The following is a 17,409-nucleotide window of genomic DNA, read 5'->3' on the forward strand; positions in this document are numbered from 1 at the left end:
GAGACGGTCGTCTGATCCCGTTTGGAATTTTGGGACACCAGCAACATCAGTCAGGCAAAACCGCCAATTGAATATGATGTGGTCTATTTTGTTGTGGAACCGTCCACCGGGAGACTCCCATGTTCAATGTTTAGATTCGGACTTCTGGAACTGTGAGTTACCATGGATGGTCTTGGTCAAGATGATGAACTCAGACCGTCTCTCACCCTGTTTGTTCCATTCTAGGCCATGGGTCCTGATGTGGAGTTCTTCAGCTGATCTTCTCAGTCCTATCTTGGCATTAAAATCACCCACAATGATCTTGTAGAAGGTGTGGTCTTCTTTATAGAACTCCTCCAGCTCCATGTAGAACTTCTCAATTTCTCCTTCATCATAATTGGATGTTGGTGCTTAGACAACGAAGATAGAAACTACTGGCAGTGAGCCACATCTATTCAAATGTAAATGTCCGATTCGGGTTGTTAGGCATTCGAATGAATCAATGTTCATGGCCAAGTTCGCATTGACAAGGACCGACACCTCTGACGCCTCTTTGATCGCATGTTCCGAGGAACAATTCTTCTCCAGTGTCAAAAACGGCATGATGAGATTTGTGCCTTCTTGTCTCGGTCAGACCAATGATATCATACTTGATCTTTCACGCTTTTACCATCAGGTCCTTGATGGATTCATCCGATGCTAGTGTATATGCATTGAAAGTACAGATGATCATTTTATTCTTCCTTCGTTTTGGCAGCCTAGATCGGCCTTGAGATTTTATCAGCCTCTCCTTTCTCATCCTTCTCAATGCTGCCATATTGGTGATGGCTTCAGAGTCAGGGGAATGAGACCCTTTGTAATTACTGGTTTTGGCATATCGAATACACAACGGATAGCTTGTGAGGCTCTGCCATGTGGGCGGAATACTCTCAGTAGCTTGCCAGGCTCTCCGAGAGGGATAGAGGCTTTTGGGGCACCCTTTAATTGCCCTTGTAGGTGTTACCATGGTTCAAACCATATTTGAACCCTATCAAATAAGGTGCAGCAATTCTGGAAGATGGACATTAAGTGTCTTATAATGTGTCACTAGGCTACAAAGCATTCCAGAAAGCACCCTGGAGCATGGCGGCGGCTGGGTAGTGGAGGTAGTGGAGGGAAAAGAAGCCAGGAAAAGCATTCGTAACGCCCACCTGTCCTTCGCCAACTACAAGACCAAGATGACTGCCCTCCGATGTCCTGATGGATCTATCACATCTTCCAGAAGAGCAATGGAGAAGATTATCCATGACTTCTTCTCAGATCTCTTCGATAGCCATGTCCACCTGCCCACGTACCAAATTCCACAGCATGGATATGTCGTTCCCAATGTTCTCCCTTCCAAAATCCGACACTCCATTTGGTCCATAAAGAAATGAACAGCACCCGGCCCAGACAAGGTTAGACCTGAACACCTGAAGAACCTGCCATCAATACTTATCAATACGCTGGCTCGGCTCTTCACACGCTACCTGTCTGAATGCAAGGTTCCGTCCCAGTGGAAAACCAGCAGGACTGTACTACTGTACAAGAAGGGAGACATCAATGACATTGGCAACTGTCGCCCAATCTGCCTTTTGTCTGTCATCTACAAGCTGTTCACTCGAGTCATCCTGAATAGGATTGGCAGAATACTAGATGAAGGACAATCATGCGAGCAAGCCGGGTTCCGCAAAGGATTCAGCACCATCGACCATATCCATGTGATAACCAAGCTCATTGAGGTTTCTCAGGAGTTCAAGGTGCCTCTCTGTCTAACGCTCATTGATTTAAAGAAGGCCTTTGATTCGGTTGAGATGAAAGCTGTCATTGTAAGCCCTAGCCAATCAGGGCATTCAAACTCAATATATCAGGATCCTCCGTGAGCTGTATTAAGGATTCACAGATTCACTACCAGGATCTCACCATTCTACAAAGAAGTAATCATTGATGTCAAGAGAGAGGTACGGCAGGGTGATACCATTTCACCGAAACTCTTCAGTGCCACCCTCGAAAACATCATGTGATGACTGGAATGGGAAGAAATGGGAGTGAAGATAGATGGCCGGCAACTACATCACCTCCACTTTGCTGATATGTTGTTCTAATAACACCAAACAATAGCCAAGCAGCACAAATGCTGGCCGACTTCAACCGTGAGTGTGGAAAGATCGGAATCTTATGCTGAATCATAAGCTGACTCTTATGAAGACAATGTTTATGAGAAACAGGCTGGTTTCTGACGCTCCATTTGCTCTCAACAGAACGACCATCTCCAAATGCAACAGTTATGTGTACCTAGGTCGAGAAGTCAACGTGATGAATGACCTGGCACCTGAGTTGCGCAGGAAGAAGAGAGTGGCTTGGAACGCCTTCAAGACCGTCGAAGAAATAGCTAAGAGGACGAAGAACCTCTAGCTCCGGGCACATCTCTTTGATTCCACTGTTCTTCCTGCATTAACATACGCCTCAGAGACCTGGGCCCTACGCAAACAGGATGAGAATGCTATTCGGGTCTCCCAAAGAGGAATTGAAAGAGCTATGCTTGGAGTATCACGTTTCACTCAAATGAGAGAAAGAATCCAGAGTTCCAACCTCTGTCGATGATCAAAAATCAGGGATGCTGTCTTGTTTGCCAAGGTGTCAAAAATCAGATGGGCTGGGCACATAATGAGATTTAGAAATGACTGCTGGACTAGAGCCATTACTGACTAGATTCCACGGACATCAAAAGACCACGTGGCCGCCCACCTACCAGATGGTCAGACTTCTTCATCAAGATCATGAACGATCAGTTTGAGGCTCTTCGTGTTCCTAGAATGAACAGACGCCACTGGGCTACACTAGCACGTGACAGGGACAAATGGAGACGTTACTGGCGCCCGCTCGAACAAATTGCCAATTAACGGGAAGTCAAGTGATCAAGTGATCATTCCATTTATTTTCACATAAAGAGTTTTGTTTACTTTGAATTCAATTCTCATCCTTATTCTTCCATCCTATACTCTTACACTGGCAATACTGAGATATCAAAGTTTTCACACTTGTCCCAAAGTGATAAATTTTAGAAGTTTGTCTGAACTTCATAAAGTACTGTGTGAAAGGTTACTCAAGAAAAAAAACAAACATCAGAAACCAAAGCCACCAACCTAATAAGATCCATTTTTTTTTGTTTGTTTCTATGGATTGAACATTTCTGCTTTTTCTATACTTACAATCTCATGGCTTTTTGAAAGCCAATCATATCTGCACCTAAAAGGAAACCAGATTATTGTCCATTATTGTTGATCCTGGGTCTGCATTAGAGTTATTTGGTTTCTTTTACAGTGAAATGAAGCCCCTGAGCAGGGTGGAATTTCACTTAATCCAATTACAACAAACCTTTGTTGATTATCAAATCAACAAAACTTGACCACACCAAGTGGTTATTTTCTACCTTTTATTTTCCAGATGGGAAATAGGTTGGGGTATCTAATACTGGCAGCGTGACTAGGAAAGTCATATTCTCCCTCTTTTATTGATCCATTTAAGGTCATGAAAAAGACCCTTTGCGTCTAAATTATTTTGTCATGACATCATAATATAACATCTTGATAAAGGCTTTATCAGCTCAAGTTTAAGAAGAGGAAATACAAAGTTGAGATTCTTAATATAATCCTATCAGGAGAGTCTCTGCCAGTGACTGTTTTCGCCTCCTAAAGAAAATTTGGCTATACTTAAGATGTCACGGTCACAGTCACAATCCTCCCATTATTCATCGATTTGCTCAAGCGGGCCCACTAACGTCTCCATCGCGAGACTTGTTGTTACTGTGTTTGGCATAGCGAATACGTCACGGGTAGCTTGCCAGGCTCTGCCGTGCGAGCAAGATACTCTCGGTAGCTTGCCGGGCTCTCCAAGAGGGGGGGAGAGAGAGAGGGGAGGAGGAATCAAACCCAGCTTGGCCGGACTGGCTTCCAGCAAGGTAAACACCCTACCGCTGTGCTATCGCTCAGCCCTTAAGATGTATCTAAGGCAATGGGGAGGCTCTGGGTATTTATGCTGAGTCACCATTTATTTCTAATAAATTTTTTTCAATCTATCTAGGTTTACTGGAGGCCTATCTTTTGGGGAATTGGGTTACAGTTTTTTCTTGGACTCTTAATTCTAAGGACTAAACCTGGATTTATGGCTTTTGATTGGTTGGGCAAACAGGTTCAGGTATGTTTGGTTCGAAAGAACACCTTGTTTTTAATGATACTGTTAATGTCTAGATATAAAACTCAGGATGTCACAAATAGGCTGTTTTGGTTCTGCATTAATTACCCCAAATGTTTTACTCCAGCTGTGGTTGTCCCTTTCCTATTCCATCTCTTAAGTCATTGCTTTATGCCATTTTGTCCTCTCACCATGCCTAAGGAGTGTCACACTTTTAAGATGTTCTCGTGGAGAAACAGGCTTTCTTTGCATCTATTGATGACCATGTTTCATTATTTGGCATCCTCGAGTCACACTCTGAGGAATGAGAGGATATCTATATGAAGATAGAGTTCAAAAATAGACTTGATGACATCTACTGGAGAAGAAGGAAAAACAGGGGGAAAGAAACAAACCAATTTTCCAAGTCTCTGAAACAAGTCTGTTGGGCCCCGCACTCTGCAGAGCCTGGTGGGTCCCATGGCCCAGAATCACCATCACCATTTACTCTTGTCCTTTCTTTAACGCAGACGTTCTTGGAGTATACTAATGCTGGCTCTTCTTTCGTCTTCGGTGAGAAATACACAGACCACTTTTTTGCATTTAAGGTAAAAACCAGACTACTTTCTTTTCAATAGCTTCTTGTTCTTTGCAAATATTCAACTAAAAACAAACTGGCCAGATATGCTATTGGAGCAACATACAGCACTATCCTTGTTCATTATAATTTTATATACACCAACATTTACTTTGTTATTTTATAGCATCAAGGGAAACATCTAGAGAAAATTATAAATTTTCAAAGAGTCGGGAAGGGCTTGCAACAGAAACTGTACTTATGAAAACATATGTGGTAACAGTATCTGAGACTTCTGGGGAAAGAGTAGGAGATTTGGCAATGAAGAGACATGTGGCCACTAATCTCTTCCAGGTTCTGGGCTTGGCCACTCTGCACGGCGGGAGCCCCTGGGTTCAGGTTGGCAGGAGCAGCTGTTCTCTCACTCCAACCTTTGCCCTTCCAGAGCCAACCCCATTATTAAAACCTTTTTTCTCTTCAGCACCGCTGATGCCTCAGCAGGCCAGTAGGGGGAGCCTTCTGATCAAATGAAAGGAACGTCATTTACAGGCCAGACAACCTGGCCACAGGTCTAGCTGGCTCTGTAGGTTCCTTCTTGGGGCTCCAAGTCCACCTTCCTCTGGGAATTGTCCGCACATACTGTTGACACAGAAAGATGCTTTGGGCTTTTGCTTATTGGATCTTCTTTTCTACACTCCTAAGTAATTTTCTCATGTAAAGATTCCAAATTTACCTCCAAATTACCCTGGCTTCAGTTAGATCAAGTATTACATTGAATCCTTTTTAAAACTGATTGGTGATCTTTTTTGTTTGCATTTTGTTTGTGATGGTGGGGAGGGCTGAAGTTACTCAGAGCTGAAGTTACTCAATGGCCACTCCCCAATCCTGACTCAGGGGACCAATCAGTGCCAGGAATTGAACCTGATTCTCCTGCATGTAGAGCATGCTCACAGCTCCTTGCATCACTTCTCTGGTCCCTGCTGAACGTTTTAGTTGCTGAGTTGGTGCTGAAAGAGTCATATAGCCATCTCTGAAAAGCCAAGGGCATAGAAAATGGAAAAAATCAGTATGTTCCTATAATGAATTCCAAATGGAAGGAAATCAAGTCACAAGGAAGATTATATAGCTTATTGCCCAAATTGTACCACTGTCATCAACCCTGTTATCTCCATCCTTTCTGTCAAAGCAGAATTTCCATGGGAACATTCGAGAGATGAGCCCCTTTAACTTCAGAAAGCTTGAAGGAGCTTTACCTGTTCATTAAAGTCAACAAAAGCTTACACATAAATGAACTATAAATGATGGCACAAAACATCTTTTACAATATATGAATAGCTTTTTCTTAATTAGATACTACACAAATTATTGCCATCCTTCATTCTTCTCACCAGGTTTACTGACTGTTCTGGCCAGAGGGAAAGAGTGTAGAGGAATAAGGGATGGAGGAACCCAGGGCTGAAACTTCTCCCTGTAGATGCATAGGTTGTGCTGAAAGTTCCCAGAGAACGTCTAAAAGATAGATCTAGAAATAGACAGTTCCTGTAAATAGTGAAGTGAACTAGTAGTTACCAGAAAGCAATTGGGGAGTGGGTGGGTAAATGAATGACAGAAGTCCCGAGTGGAAGCCAGACTCTAGCAGTGAGCGTATGTAATGGAGCTCAGTTTTAAAGAACATGGACTTGTAGTGCTGGGTCTACTTAAAGTCACATTCCCGGTCCCAGCATCCATGGGCTGTACATTCACAGACTGAACTCCACAGTGGAGGGACACTGCAAGCCAGACCAGCTGCACAACACTGCAGAGGCTATGCCTTGCCTAAAAGCTGTACTAGGATCAAATGCAGATAGAGAAACTGATTTATAAGGTCACGGTCACGGTCGTCCCATTGTTCATCGATTTGCTCGAGCGGGCCCAGTAACATTGTGAGACTTGTTACTGTGTTGGGCATATCCAATATGTCATGGATAGCTTGCCAGGCTTTGCCGTGTGGGCGAGATACTCTCGGTAGCTTGCCGGGCTCTCCGAGAGGGGCAGAGGAATCGAACTTGGGTCAGCCATGTTGGCTGCGTGTAAGGCAAATGCTCTACCCGCTCTGCTATTGCTCCAGCCCTTATAAGGTCATCCACTTAAATAATGATATAAACCTATATCACTTTAATACAAATTTTAATGTTAAATATGTTAAGAAATTTTTTAATTAAAAAAATAAGGAAATCTATAAATCATGACTTAAAAGCTAAATGAACAAGGATGTACAACATAGTGGTAACGTGTGTTAGCACATGCCTGTAGCTGCCGTTTCTACAGGAGACTATGACCGATTGGGAAGTTCTGTTTCTCACAGATCCGGGTTCTTCTGCTGGTGAGTCCTGAGGCTCCTGCACACTCAATATTAGAACAGCAAGAGCATCTGCTCTTAGCCTTCACTTTGTTGATCTACTCTTTACAAATTCCCCCAACTTCTGCAATCTCTGAGAAATTAAAGAAGAGCTCATCACAACACATGTTTTAAATGTCAGGAGGCCAGGATTCAAATAGATATGAACATATTTTCATGTGTGTCTCCTGGATGCTGCCTTTCCTCACCCCCCACCAACTTCTGGGTGTGACCCTGACGATCCTCCAGATCCCCCTGGGTCTGTCCCCAACAATTTATTTATTTACCTACTTACATATTTGCTTATTTATTGTTATAGGGCCACACACAGCTGTGCTCAGGGCTTACTTCTAGCTCTCTGTTCAGGAATCAGTCCTGGAAGTGCTTGGAGGACCATACATGCTGCTAGGGATCAAACCAGGGTTGATCACATGTTGTACAAGTGCCTTACCTCCTGTACTATCTCTCCAGCCCTGCCTATTCTTCTAAATATGTGTTCAAGCTAATCCAGACCAAATTAGAATTAGACTGAAGTGAAAAGCTACCTAGTAAAAACGAGTGCTATTTAGTTGAGGCACTAATGTTTAGGATGAAGGAACAGATGAAGAAGGAGACCACCGTGGAGTCGACTAGTAACTGGGCCAACAATAACAGTGATTGGTGGTGGGAAATGTGCCCTGTGTTGGAACATTGTATTATCGAAACAAAATCATGAACAACTGCGTAGCTGTAAATCTCACAGTAATTCAATTTAAAAAATTTGAAAGAAATAAAAGAGTAACACAATATTTTGGTCCCTCCCTCCCCACATCCAGGTCCTGCCCATCGTGGTTTTCTTCAGCACTGTGATGTCTATGCTGTACTACCTGGGGTTGATGCAATGGATCATTCGAAAGGTACGGGACTGTCACAAACAAGGTACAGGTGCAGAGCTCATTATTTTAGAAACAAACTCTCAACTTCCTTTTATCCAGGTTTTTGCAAAGTACGTTTATCTCTGCTCCAAGATTCACCTCTGCCATCTAAGTTATTAGAGTCAAACCTAACATGTTTCCTATATGTAGCCATAAAAGGATTGTAGACTTAAAAGCTAGAATATATTTTCATGAAATCTTTGCAATTAGCCAAATAAGTACTAGGACAGGTCAGAACATTACTGTGGAGAACAAGCAGATGACAGATGTATGACTTGTCCACAAGACCTAGTAATTTGTGGATCATTTTGTGCCTTTTAAGAGTCACTGCTTTACATTAGGGGGTATCAAAAATGGATCCATCTGCTGTAGGAACTGCCACAGAACCAAAGCAAGAATGAGGAAGCTGCTTTGGGCTCCTGAAAGGTTAATAAGGAAATATTGGGGTGGGAGGTAGGTTGGGGTCACGCCCAATGATGCTCAAGGCTTACTGTGGCTCTTTGCTCAAGAATCATTCCTAGAAGTACTCAGGTCACTGTATCAGGCACCAGGGAATAAAACCCAATTTGACCATGTGCAAGCCCTACCTACTGACTGTCTCTCCAGCCTCTAAGCATACTTTTTCTTTTTTTAGTCTAAGGAATTTATTTTATTCTTACTTCCCAGAAACTGTAAGTTTAACAGTTAGCTATAAAAACAGAAAATTTGTAAGCTAGTATGAATGCACACAGGACTGTATATGCAGATAAAGCTATTTAGAGGGGAAAAAAGAGAATTATTAAAAGGGAGGGCCAGAATACCACAATATATAGAATATTCTAATTAGTAGCTTGATCATTGATAAAAGTAGTCTATGCCTCAGTTTTGGGGGTTTTTTTGTTTGTTTGTTTGTTTGTTTTGCTTTTTGGGTCACACCCGGCAATGCACAGGGGTTATTCCTGGCTCTGCACTCAGAAATAACTCCTGGCGGCGCTCAGGGGACCATATGGGATGCTGGGAATCGAACTCAGGTCAGCGGCGTGCAAGGCAAACACCCTACCTGCTGTGCTATTGCTCCAGACCCTGCCTCAGTTTTTAAGTCTATAAAACTGGCATACTTATAGGTCTTCCCTGAAATAGTTAATGTAAACATTAAATGTGTTACCCAAGCCAAAAGCTTAAAATTCCGCCTGAGCTGCAGTAAAACCCGCTGAGATCATTAGCAAAACAATTTATATTTGCATGCAACAATAGAAATTATTTTATATAATATTCAGTGTAGACACATTGTACCAGACCTAGATCTTCCATAGGAGGATTTAATCGTCTGCTCTATGGGCTAGAGAAAGAGAACTCACTGGTGCTACCAGAGCTGACTGCCAACACTTGCTGAAGTCTTCTCCATTTTTTTAGTTTCTTCTTTTTAAAAAGCTTTATCTTTACTCTAAATCTTTGGGTATCCACAAAGTGTTTTTACTGATCTTGTCCCTTTTTCCCTTTTAGGTTGGGTGGCTAATGCTTGTTACTATGGGATCATCCCCAATTGAGTCTGTTGTTGCAGCTGGCAATATATTCATTGGGCAGGTGAGTCATACTGTCAATATAAAGGTAAAGGCCCTCCCGTTGATCGTCGATTTGTTCGAGCAGGCCCAGTAACGTCTCCATTGGAGACTTTGTTGTTACTGTGTCTGGCATATCAAATACTCTTGGTAGCTTGCCGGGCTCTCCGAGAGGGGCGGAGGAATAGAACTCGGGTCAGCCATGTTGGCCACTTGTAAGGCGAACGCCCTACTGCTGTGCTATCGCTCCGCATACTGTCAATAATAAAAATGAAATAAAGCACCTCCTGAAGTGCATATTCTTCCAAGAAAGCATAACAAAAATGATGGTATTGTTTCTTCCATCCTGGGGACTACGGGTCAAAAGAAACCTTCAGTCTTGACTGTGCCCAGTTTCACAGAAGACAAGGAGGTGGGGGATGATACTGGGCAGAGAGGAATAGAGAAGATCCCTTCAAAGAGTTCAGTGAACTAGCCTGAATTTTGAGTATTTGAATGAAGCACTGTAGCACTGTCCTTCCGTTGTTCATCGATTTGCTCGAGCGGGCCCAATAACATCTCCATTGTGAAGCTTTGTTGTTACTGTGTTTGGCATATTGAATAAGTCATGGGGAGCTTGCCAGACTTTGCTGTGCAGGCGAGATACTCTCAGCAGCTTGCCGGGCTCTCTGAGAGGGGCGGAGGAATCAAACTCGGGGGGACCAGGTCAGCCACATGGAAGGCAAACGCCCTACCTGCTGTGCTATCACTCCAGCCCATTTGAATGAAGAAAGAGTAAATCATTTCATCAAAGCACAGGACTACTAAAGTGCAGATGTATATTATAAATGCATATTTATGTCTACAAAGCATATATAGCATATATAAAGCATAAAAACTTTTTCTGAATTTGTTGAATTTTAATAGTTTTCATTGTTTTGGCATTTATTATTATTATTAGTTTGGGGACCGCACCTGGTGGTGCGGAGGGCTTGCTCCTGGCACTCTGCACAGTCATCACTTCTGGCAGTGTTCAGGGAACTGTATACAATGCCAGGAATTCAACTGTAGTCTGCCACATGCAAGGCAGCACTTTATCACCCTGTACTGTCTCTGCCATCCTTGAATTTATTGAACTGTAGATTTCTCGAGCCCACCCTCAGAGACAAGCAGCACAAGACTCATAGAAAGTGCACCACCTTTTTAGAAGCTGCCACAAACAAGTAACAGGCAGATTCACATTTTTCTGTGTAATGCTTGTGGCAATAGAAGACACCCAAAAAAATACTCTACCGACAGCCTTGCTTGAACTCATTCTTGGAGTTGGCAATAGAAACCTAGTCAACCGTCTTTTCTGAACCTGGAAGAAAACATTAATGAACATTTTCACCCTCTCTGATAAGTGGATAAATTTTTGCATACCTGGATAAATAAATACTTTTCTTTTTGGCAAATAAGTATGAGCTAAGGGGGATCCCTCAAAAGGGCAACGTTTCTTGAGGCTGGAAAGATAGCAAGGGGGGACGGCAGTGATCCTGGTTCAAATCTCCAGCACCACGAGTGGTTCCCAGCACAGAGCCAAGAATAACCCTTGAGCACTATATGGCATGGTCCAAATCCAAATAAGAGAGCTGCATTCCTAAGGAGTGGGTGAGTGCTATTAATCTACTCCTTACTCTGCATACGTAGCTTTTAGCAGAATGGTATCACACACCAAGAAAGTCAAGAGTAAACAATGATTGGCACAGCTTCCCAAAGAAATTGAATTCCTGAATCAAAAATCAAGTTATTCAGAAAGATATTATAGGATTATAAATGCCAGAGGCAGGTTTTCTTACTGATACGCTAATCTGGCTGGTCTGGAGCACAGTCTTTGAAGCACACACTTCCTTCCCTAGAAGTTGAAATTTTTATTATCATAGTCATAAAATATATCTGGACTAGGTTAGGGCACCATCTTGAGTTGATTTCTCTGGGCTACAGAGTAAGAGTGCTCTTCTACTGAGCTTCTATTTTGTCTATAAACTGAAGCCGAGGTAAAGGTAAAGGTAAAGGCCCTCCCGTTGATCGTGGATTTGCTCGAGCGGGCCCAGTAACGTCTCCATTGGAGACTTTGTTGTTACTGTGTCTGGCATATCGAATACTCTCGGTAGCTTGCCGGGCTCTCCGAGAGGGGCGGAGGAATCGAACTCGGGTCGGCCATGTTGGCCGCTTGTAAGGCGAACGCCCTACTGCTGTGCTATCGAGCCCAATATATTCAATCTTACAGAACAAATAAAAATAATGAGGGGGAAATCGCAAAATTGCACATATGTTTTCTGTGGTGCTCAATTTAATACCTAATTTGCTCTAAGTACAGCTATTATTTGCATAGAATCCCACACTGCAGTCTGCCTGTGCTCCTGAACAAGTGCAAGACTTTGTAACCACACTTTGATTATTTCCCCGCCAAAGGGTTCTGACTCTCAATTAAGAAAGGGCCTTGGGATACTGCCTTATTTTAGCTACTATTGTTTGAACTTGTCTTTCTGATCTTTTAGGCAGCAGAGTAGTTTATGGTCTGTCCAGATGAAGCCATAGAGGTTTGAAAATCACCAGTTCTTCAGGGTGGGCCTCTGGATGGAGATAATGAGCGTGAGCAGAGTGCACTGCCCCAGGGGAAAATGGGGACGTTATGTAAAGACAACTGTTTTACAAACATTGCAAAATTTACATGTGACCCTCCATGCACACTGATCAAGAAGTCAAAGGTTCTTGACCCAGAAGACTTATTAAAACACAGGTTGCTAGATCTGCATTACCAGGTGTGGCCTGAGAGCCCATGAGTGCCACCAGCCTGAGAAGCACCACATCCCTACCTGAGAAACTAACCACCCCACCTGTGGTTGAATATTGCAGAGAGTAGGCCCAGGGGCCCCTTGAGTGCTGCCTGAGCATTCCCCACTCAGATAAATACACAGATTTCTGGTCCCAAGTCAGAGGATCTAATTTAGTGAATCTGAGAATTAGAATTTTTCAGGAGGTCCCAGCTTATGCTGTTGGATCTCTTGAAGGTCCAGTCATAGATGAAAGTACTATAAAGAATAGAATGTTGAATAAATTGACATGCCCTTTTGTAAATTTTTTTAAAATATTTTAATTAATTTTTATTAAGGCACCATGATTTATAAAGTTACTAGTTGAGTTTCAGGTATATAATGTTCTAACACCAACCTCACCACCAGTACCAACTTCCCTCCATCAATGTACCCAGGCTCCCTTTACTGATCCCCAGCCTGCCTCCTTGGCAAACATTTCTTTTTTAGTACACTTAGTGGTGCTTCGTGCTTACTTCTGCGGGACTCAGGGACCACATGTGCTGCTGGAGATTGCTCTGGGTCAGGTTCAATGTAAGAGCCTTATCCACCGACTATTTTAATTACCCTTGGCAAGCACATTTTTTATGTTAAGTTAAAGTTTGACAAGCACATTTTAACTTAATAGATATATTATTATATTTTATAAATTATGGGCTAGAGCAATAGCACAGCGGTAGGGTGTTTGCCTTGCTCGCAGCCGGCCCAGCTGAGCTGGGTTCAATTCCTTCGCCCCTCTCGGAGAGCCTGGCAAGCTACCGAGAGTATCTCGCCCGCACAGCAAAGCCTGGCAAGCTACACAACAAGTCTCACGATGAAGACGTTACTGGGCCCGCTAGAACAAATCAATGAACAACGAGAGGACCGTGACCATTTATAAATTATATATTATTGTATTAATTATTGTTAATAACATATATTATTTTGTTAAAATAATATATATTACTTCCCCTCCTCAATTTCTCTCCTTCCCTGTCCTCATTTCTATAATCTAGGGTTAAGGGAAATCTAGGCATCTCCCCCTTGATATCTCGTATTCCCTCATCCTGTTATTCTATATAAAACAGATAAGTGAATCACCTGGTATTCTTCCTTCTTCTGACTTATTTCACTAATCATAATAGTTCTAGTGCCATCTAAGTAAAGAGAATCCATGATTTCTTTGCTCCTTTCAGAGGCACAGTGTGTGTATATATATATATATAATTCCATATCCTAGCTCTTGTGCTATAATGAACATATGTGCTTTGAATATTTTTTTGTCCTAGAGGTAAATGCCAATAAAGTGGAATTGCTGGGTCATATGGCAGCTCTGTTCTTGCTTTTCTGAGAAATCTTCATACTGCTTTCCTTAGGAGTTGAAATAGACAACATTCCCACCAACAATGAATGGTAGTCACTTTTTCACTACATCTCCACCAACAAAGATTGTATCCTGTTATGTTTTAATGTGCTGTTCTCACTGGTGTTAAATGATACCTTATTGTCATCTTTATTTGGATTTCCCTGATAATAAGTAATTATGAGCCCTTTTTCATCCACCTGTTGGCCATCTGCCTGTCTTCTTCAGAGAAGTTTCTGTTCATATGGTCTCCCAAGCAGCACCAGGAGTAATCCCTGGGCACAGAGCCAAGAGTACACTCTAGCACTACCCTGTGTAGTCAAAATATAAAATAAAATGTTACTGTTTATGATTTTGATGTACAAAGTTACAGCAGCCCTCCACCACCAAAGTGCCCAAGATCCTTGACTCTCACCCTATATCCCATCTCCCGTTTGATCTTTCTTACTCCCCAGGCTTCCCCGCTCGATTTGCTAATCAGCTTTGTAATGCAGAGGTAAAGCTTTGTTGTTGCTCAGTCCTGTTCTTCCTCTGATTTTTCTCTATATTCCACAAAGTAGTGAGATCATGCAGTATTTGTCCTTCTCCCTCTGACTTGTTCTACTTAATCCAGTGTCCTCCAGTTCTATCTACATGGCAGCAAACTGCGAAAGAGTCTTGATATGGTCTCTCTTCATTTCCAGACAGAATCTCCACTTATGGTCCGACCGTATTTACCACATATCACCAAGTCTGAACTTCATGCAATCATGACTGCTGGGTTCGCAACCATTGCTGGAAGTGTCTTAGGCGCATACATTTCTTTTGGGGTGAGAATATTCTGGGACTAATTTATGAAGAAAGACAGTTATTTATTCATTTATTTATTTATTATGGTTACTTTGTTGTTTTTTGTTGGTGGGGAGGCAGTGTCCAGGGGCTTCTCCTGGCTCTGTTCTTAGGGCTCATTTGAGCAGTAAGTTCTACGGTGTGTTTGGGGGCAGAGGGAGGGGAAGGAAACCATGTGGTGCTGGTGATCAGACTATTCAACCCTGACTTCCCTTACACAGAGCATGTGCTCATCCCATTGAGCTGGCTCACTCCGTTTCTCTTTACCATTGCTGCTGACTAAGGTAGCAAAAAAGTGAGGACTTCTTAGTATATGGTTGGTGACAATTCTTTTGGAATCTGAATGGTGTGAGTCAGGGAATTTTAGGGCTTTGCTTTATATCCCCGTCACCTAAATGTGAGTTATATCCAACTATAGCAGAATGAAATCATAACTTGTGAGTTAACTGATAAGTTTAATATGCAAAACAAACCAAACCCCAAAACTTCATGTTTTTTTTTTTGTTTTGTTTTGTTTTGTTTTAGGGCAAGACCTTTTAGGGAGCTCAGAAACAAACGCCAGATTGTGGTAGGGGAACCCTAAGCTAGAAAATCAAACCAGGGTCAATAGGGTGCACCTTAAGCCCTATACTATCTATCTCTCCAGCCTTACTCCTACCAGCTTTATTAAATGCAGTCTAGACCAGGAATCAATGGGAGTGCCCATGAGCTAAACCTAGCTCCCTCCCTATTTACATAACAGAAGGTTTTTGACAAACCAACTATCCCTCTGTCTATATAACAGCTTGCACATTAAAGTTGAGTAGTTGTGCTTGAATGCAGAAAATATTTTCTCTCTGACCCCTAATCTTTTTATCCCAGGATTCTTACCTGGGCCTCAAAAAGTCTATCAATCGGAAAAGGGAGAAAAAAAAGTGAAGGAACCTTAGCAGTCTGACTGAGTCCCCAGGTGATCCAATTGGCCGTGTTACATGGGTAGCCGTGTGCTAGTAAAATGGGGGAAAAGCTGAGTTCAAAATTCTAAAAATGTAGAGAAGAGTATCCAGAAACAAAAGAAGAATGTTAGGAGAAAAGAGGAAGAAATTTAAGGAGACTTGCAGCTGAAAAAATGACTTATTTGTAGATTAAAGACACTCTGGAAAAGAAATATCAAATAAAGTCACAAATTATTTTTTTTATTTTTTTCTTCTTATATTTATTTACTGAATCACTGTGGGAAAAGTTACTAAGCTTTCTGGTTTAAGTCTCGGTCATACAATGATCAAACACCTCTTCCTTCACCAGTACTCATTTTTCACCACCAAGAACCTCAATATACCCCCCTCACACCCCTTCCAATGCCTGTGAGGCAGATGATTTCCACTTCACTCTTCTCTACATTGATTACATTCATTATTTTGACAAAAGATGCACCATTATTGTTTAGAATTCCGCCTCCCCGTCCCCCCAACAATAAGAATTGCTGAAAAGGCATTGTGAAATACTTTGTTTTCTATAGCTGGTTATGAGAATCATATAATGTCATACAGTCACAATAGCGGCCACGCAATTTTGGATTTCTGCAAAGAGCCAGATAATTACGAGATTGGTTTCTGTGTGTCTGATGTTATGGCTGTGCCAGAGAGCTGCTCGTGGGGGGCAACTCATGACCATGGTAGGGTGTGAAGGACGAGCCAGTACCGCCCCCCTTCCCATGAGACTGCAATTGCCCCCTCACCGTCGTCTCATACCTGGCTTTTCTATAAGCTCTGAGGGGAGGGCCACCTTGCTGCCAGGGGGGAGAAAGGCGGAAGGGAGCAACATCCTTTCCCTCCCGGGGAGGCATGGCACCATAGTTTAACGCATGGTCCATTCACTGTTCTGCCACAAGCTACCAGGCTCTGGACTAAGTCCTTTTGCCTCTGGAGCCATGGCTGTGCGGGAGAGCCACTTGTGGGGGGCAACTCATGACCTCGGTAGGGCGTGAAGGACGAGCAGGTACCATCCCCCTTCCCATGAGACTGCAGTTGCCCCATCACCGCCAGCTCATACCTGGCTTTCCAATAAACTCTGAGGCAGCAGCCACCTTGCTGCTGGAGGGATGGGGGGAGAGGGGGAAGGTGGAAGGGAGCAACACCCTTTCCCTCCCGGGGAGGCATGGCGCAGTAGTTTAACGCACAAAGTCACAAATGATTTAAAGAGAGCAAACAGAAGTGGAGAGGGCTGTTTATATACCTGTATGCCTCAGATATTTCTTATTTAAATTTAAAATATAGCAGAATACAAATTTTAGGAACTATTTTAACACTATAACAGTGAAGGAGGAATCTTTGAAAGTTACTGAAGCATGGCTGTCTCAGAAATGATTGCATTCTGGTTGTGTGCTCTTCCCAAACATGATCATGAACACAAACTCATCGTTTCTTCCCCTTTCAAGGTGACAGCCTCAGTGTGACTTATTGAACTCTTCCAAGCCTCTGCTGTGTTTTTTTCTGACTTAGAATAAATTCCTGTCTCTTCCTTTGTAAGACTACTCTTTCTGAATACTACAAAGACACTGACCCTAAGTTGGCCTTCTTTTGTCCAAAATTATAGGTCTCTTCCTCTCACTTGTTAACTGCTTCAGTTATGTCTGCACCTGCCTCATTAGCTGTGGCTAAACTCTTTTGGCCTGAGACAGAAACACCTAAAATAACTCTCAAGAATGCCATGAAAATGGAACATGGGTAAGTGTCACATCATTTGCTGAGTTGATGACTGCGTGTACAAGCTGGGGCACTAGCAGGAGATGGCACAGTGATAGCAGAAGCTGGATTTTAAATTCAAAATACAGTGCATTGTGGTATTCAA

The 17,409-nt window shown here is 42.6% G+C and overlaps 1 protein-coding gene across 1 annotated transcript in view; it reads left to right on the top strand.

The window, feature by feature from the left end:
* Nucleotides 1-17,409, top strand: part of SLC28A3 (solute carrier family 28 member 3) — a 156,508-nt gene that overhangs the window by 123,648 nt on the left and 15,451 nt on the right. The window contains exons 7-12 of the mRNA XM_056122494.1: nt 4,081-4,194; nt 4,701-4,778; nt 7,940-8,020; nt 9,521-9,601; nt 14,436-14,561; nt 17,155-17,285. Of these exons, the coding sequence (XP_055978469.1) occupies nt 4,081-4,194; nt 4,701-4,778; nt 7,940-8,020; nt 9,521-9,601; nt 14,436-14,561; nt 17,155-17,285 (611 nt within the window). The remainder of the gene's footprint in view (nt 1-4,080; nt 4,195-4,700; nt 4,779-7,939; nt 8,021-9,520; nt 9,602-14,435; nt 14,562-17,154; nt 17,286-17,409) is intronic.

Source organism: Sorex fumeus, unplaced genomic scaffold (assembly GCF_029834395.1).
Source record: "Sorex fumeus unplaced genomic scaffold, SorFum_2.1 ptg000046l, whole genome shotgun sequence".
NCBI lineage: Eukaryota > Metazoa > Chordata > Mammalia > Eulipotyphla > Soricidae > Sorex > Sorex fumeus.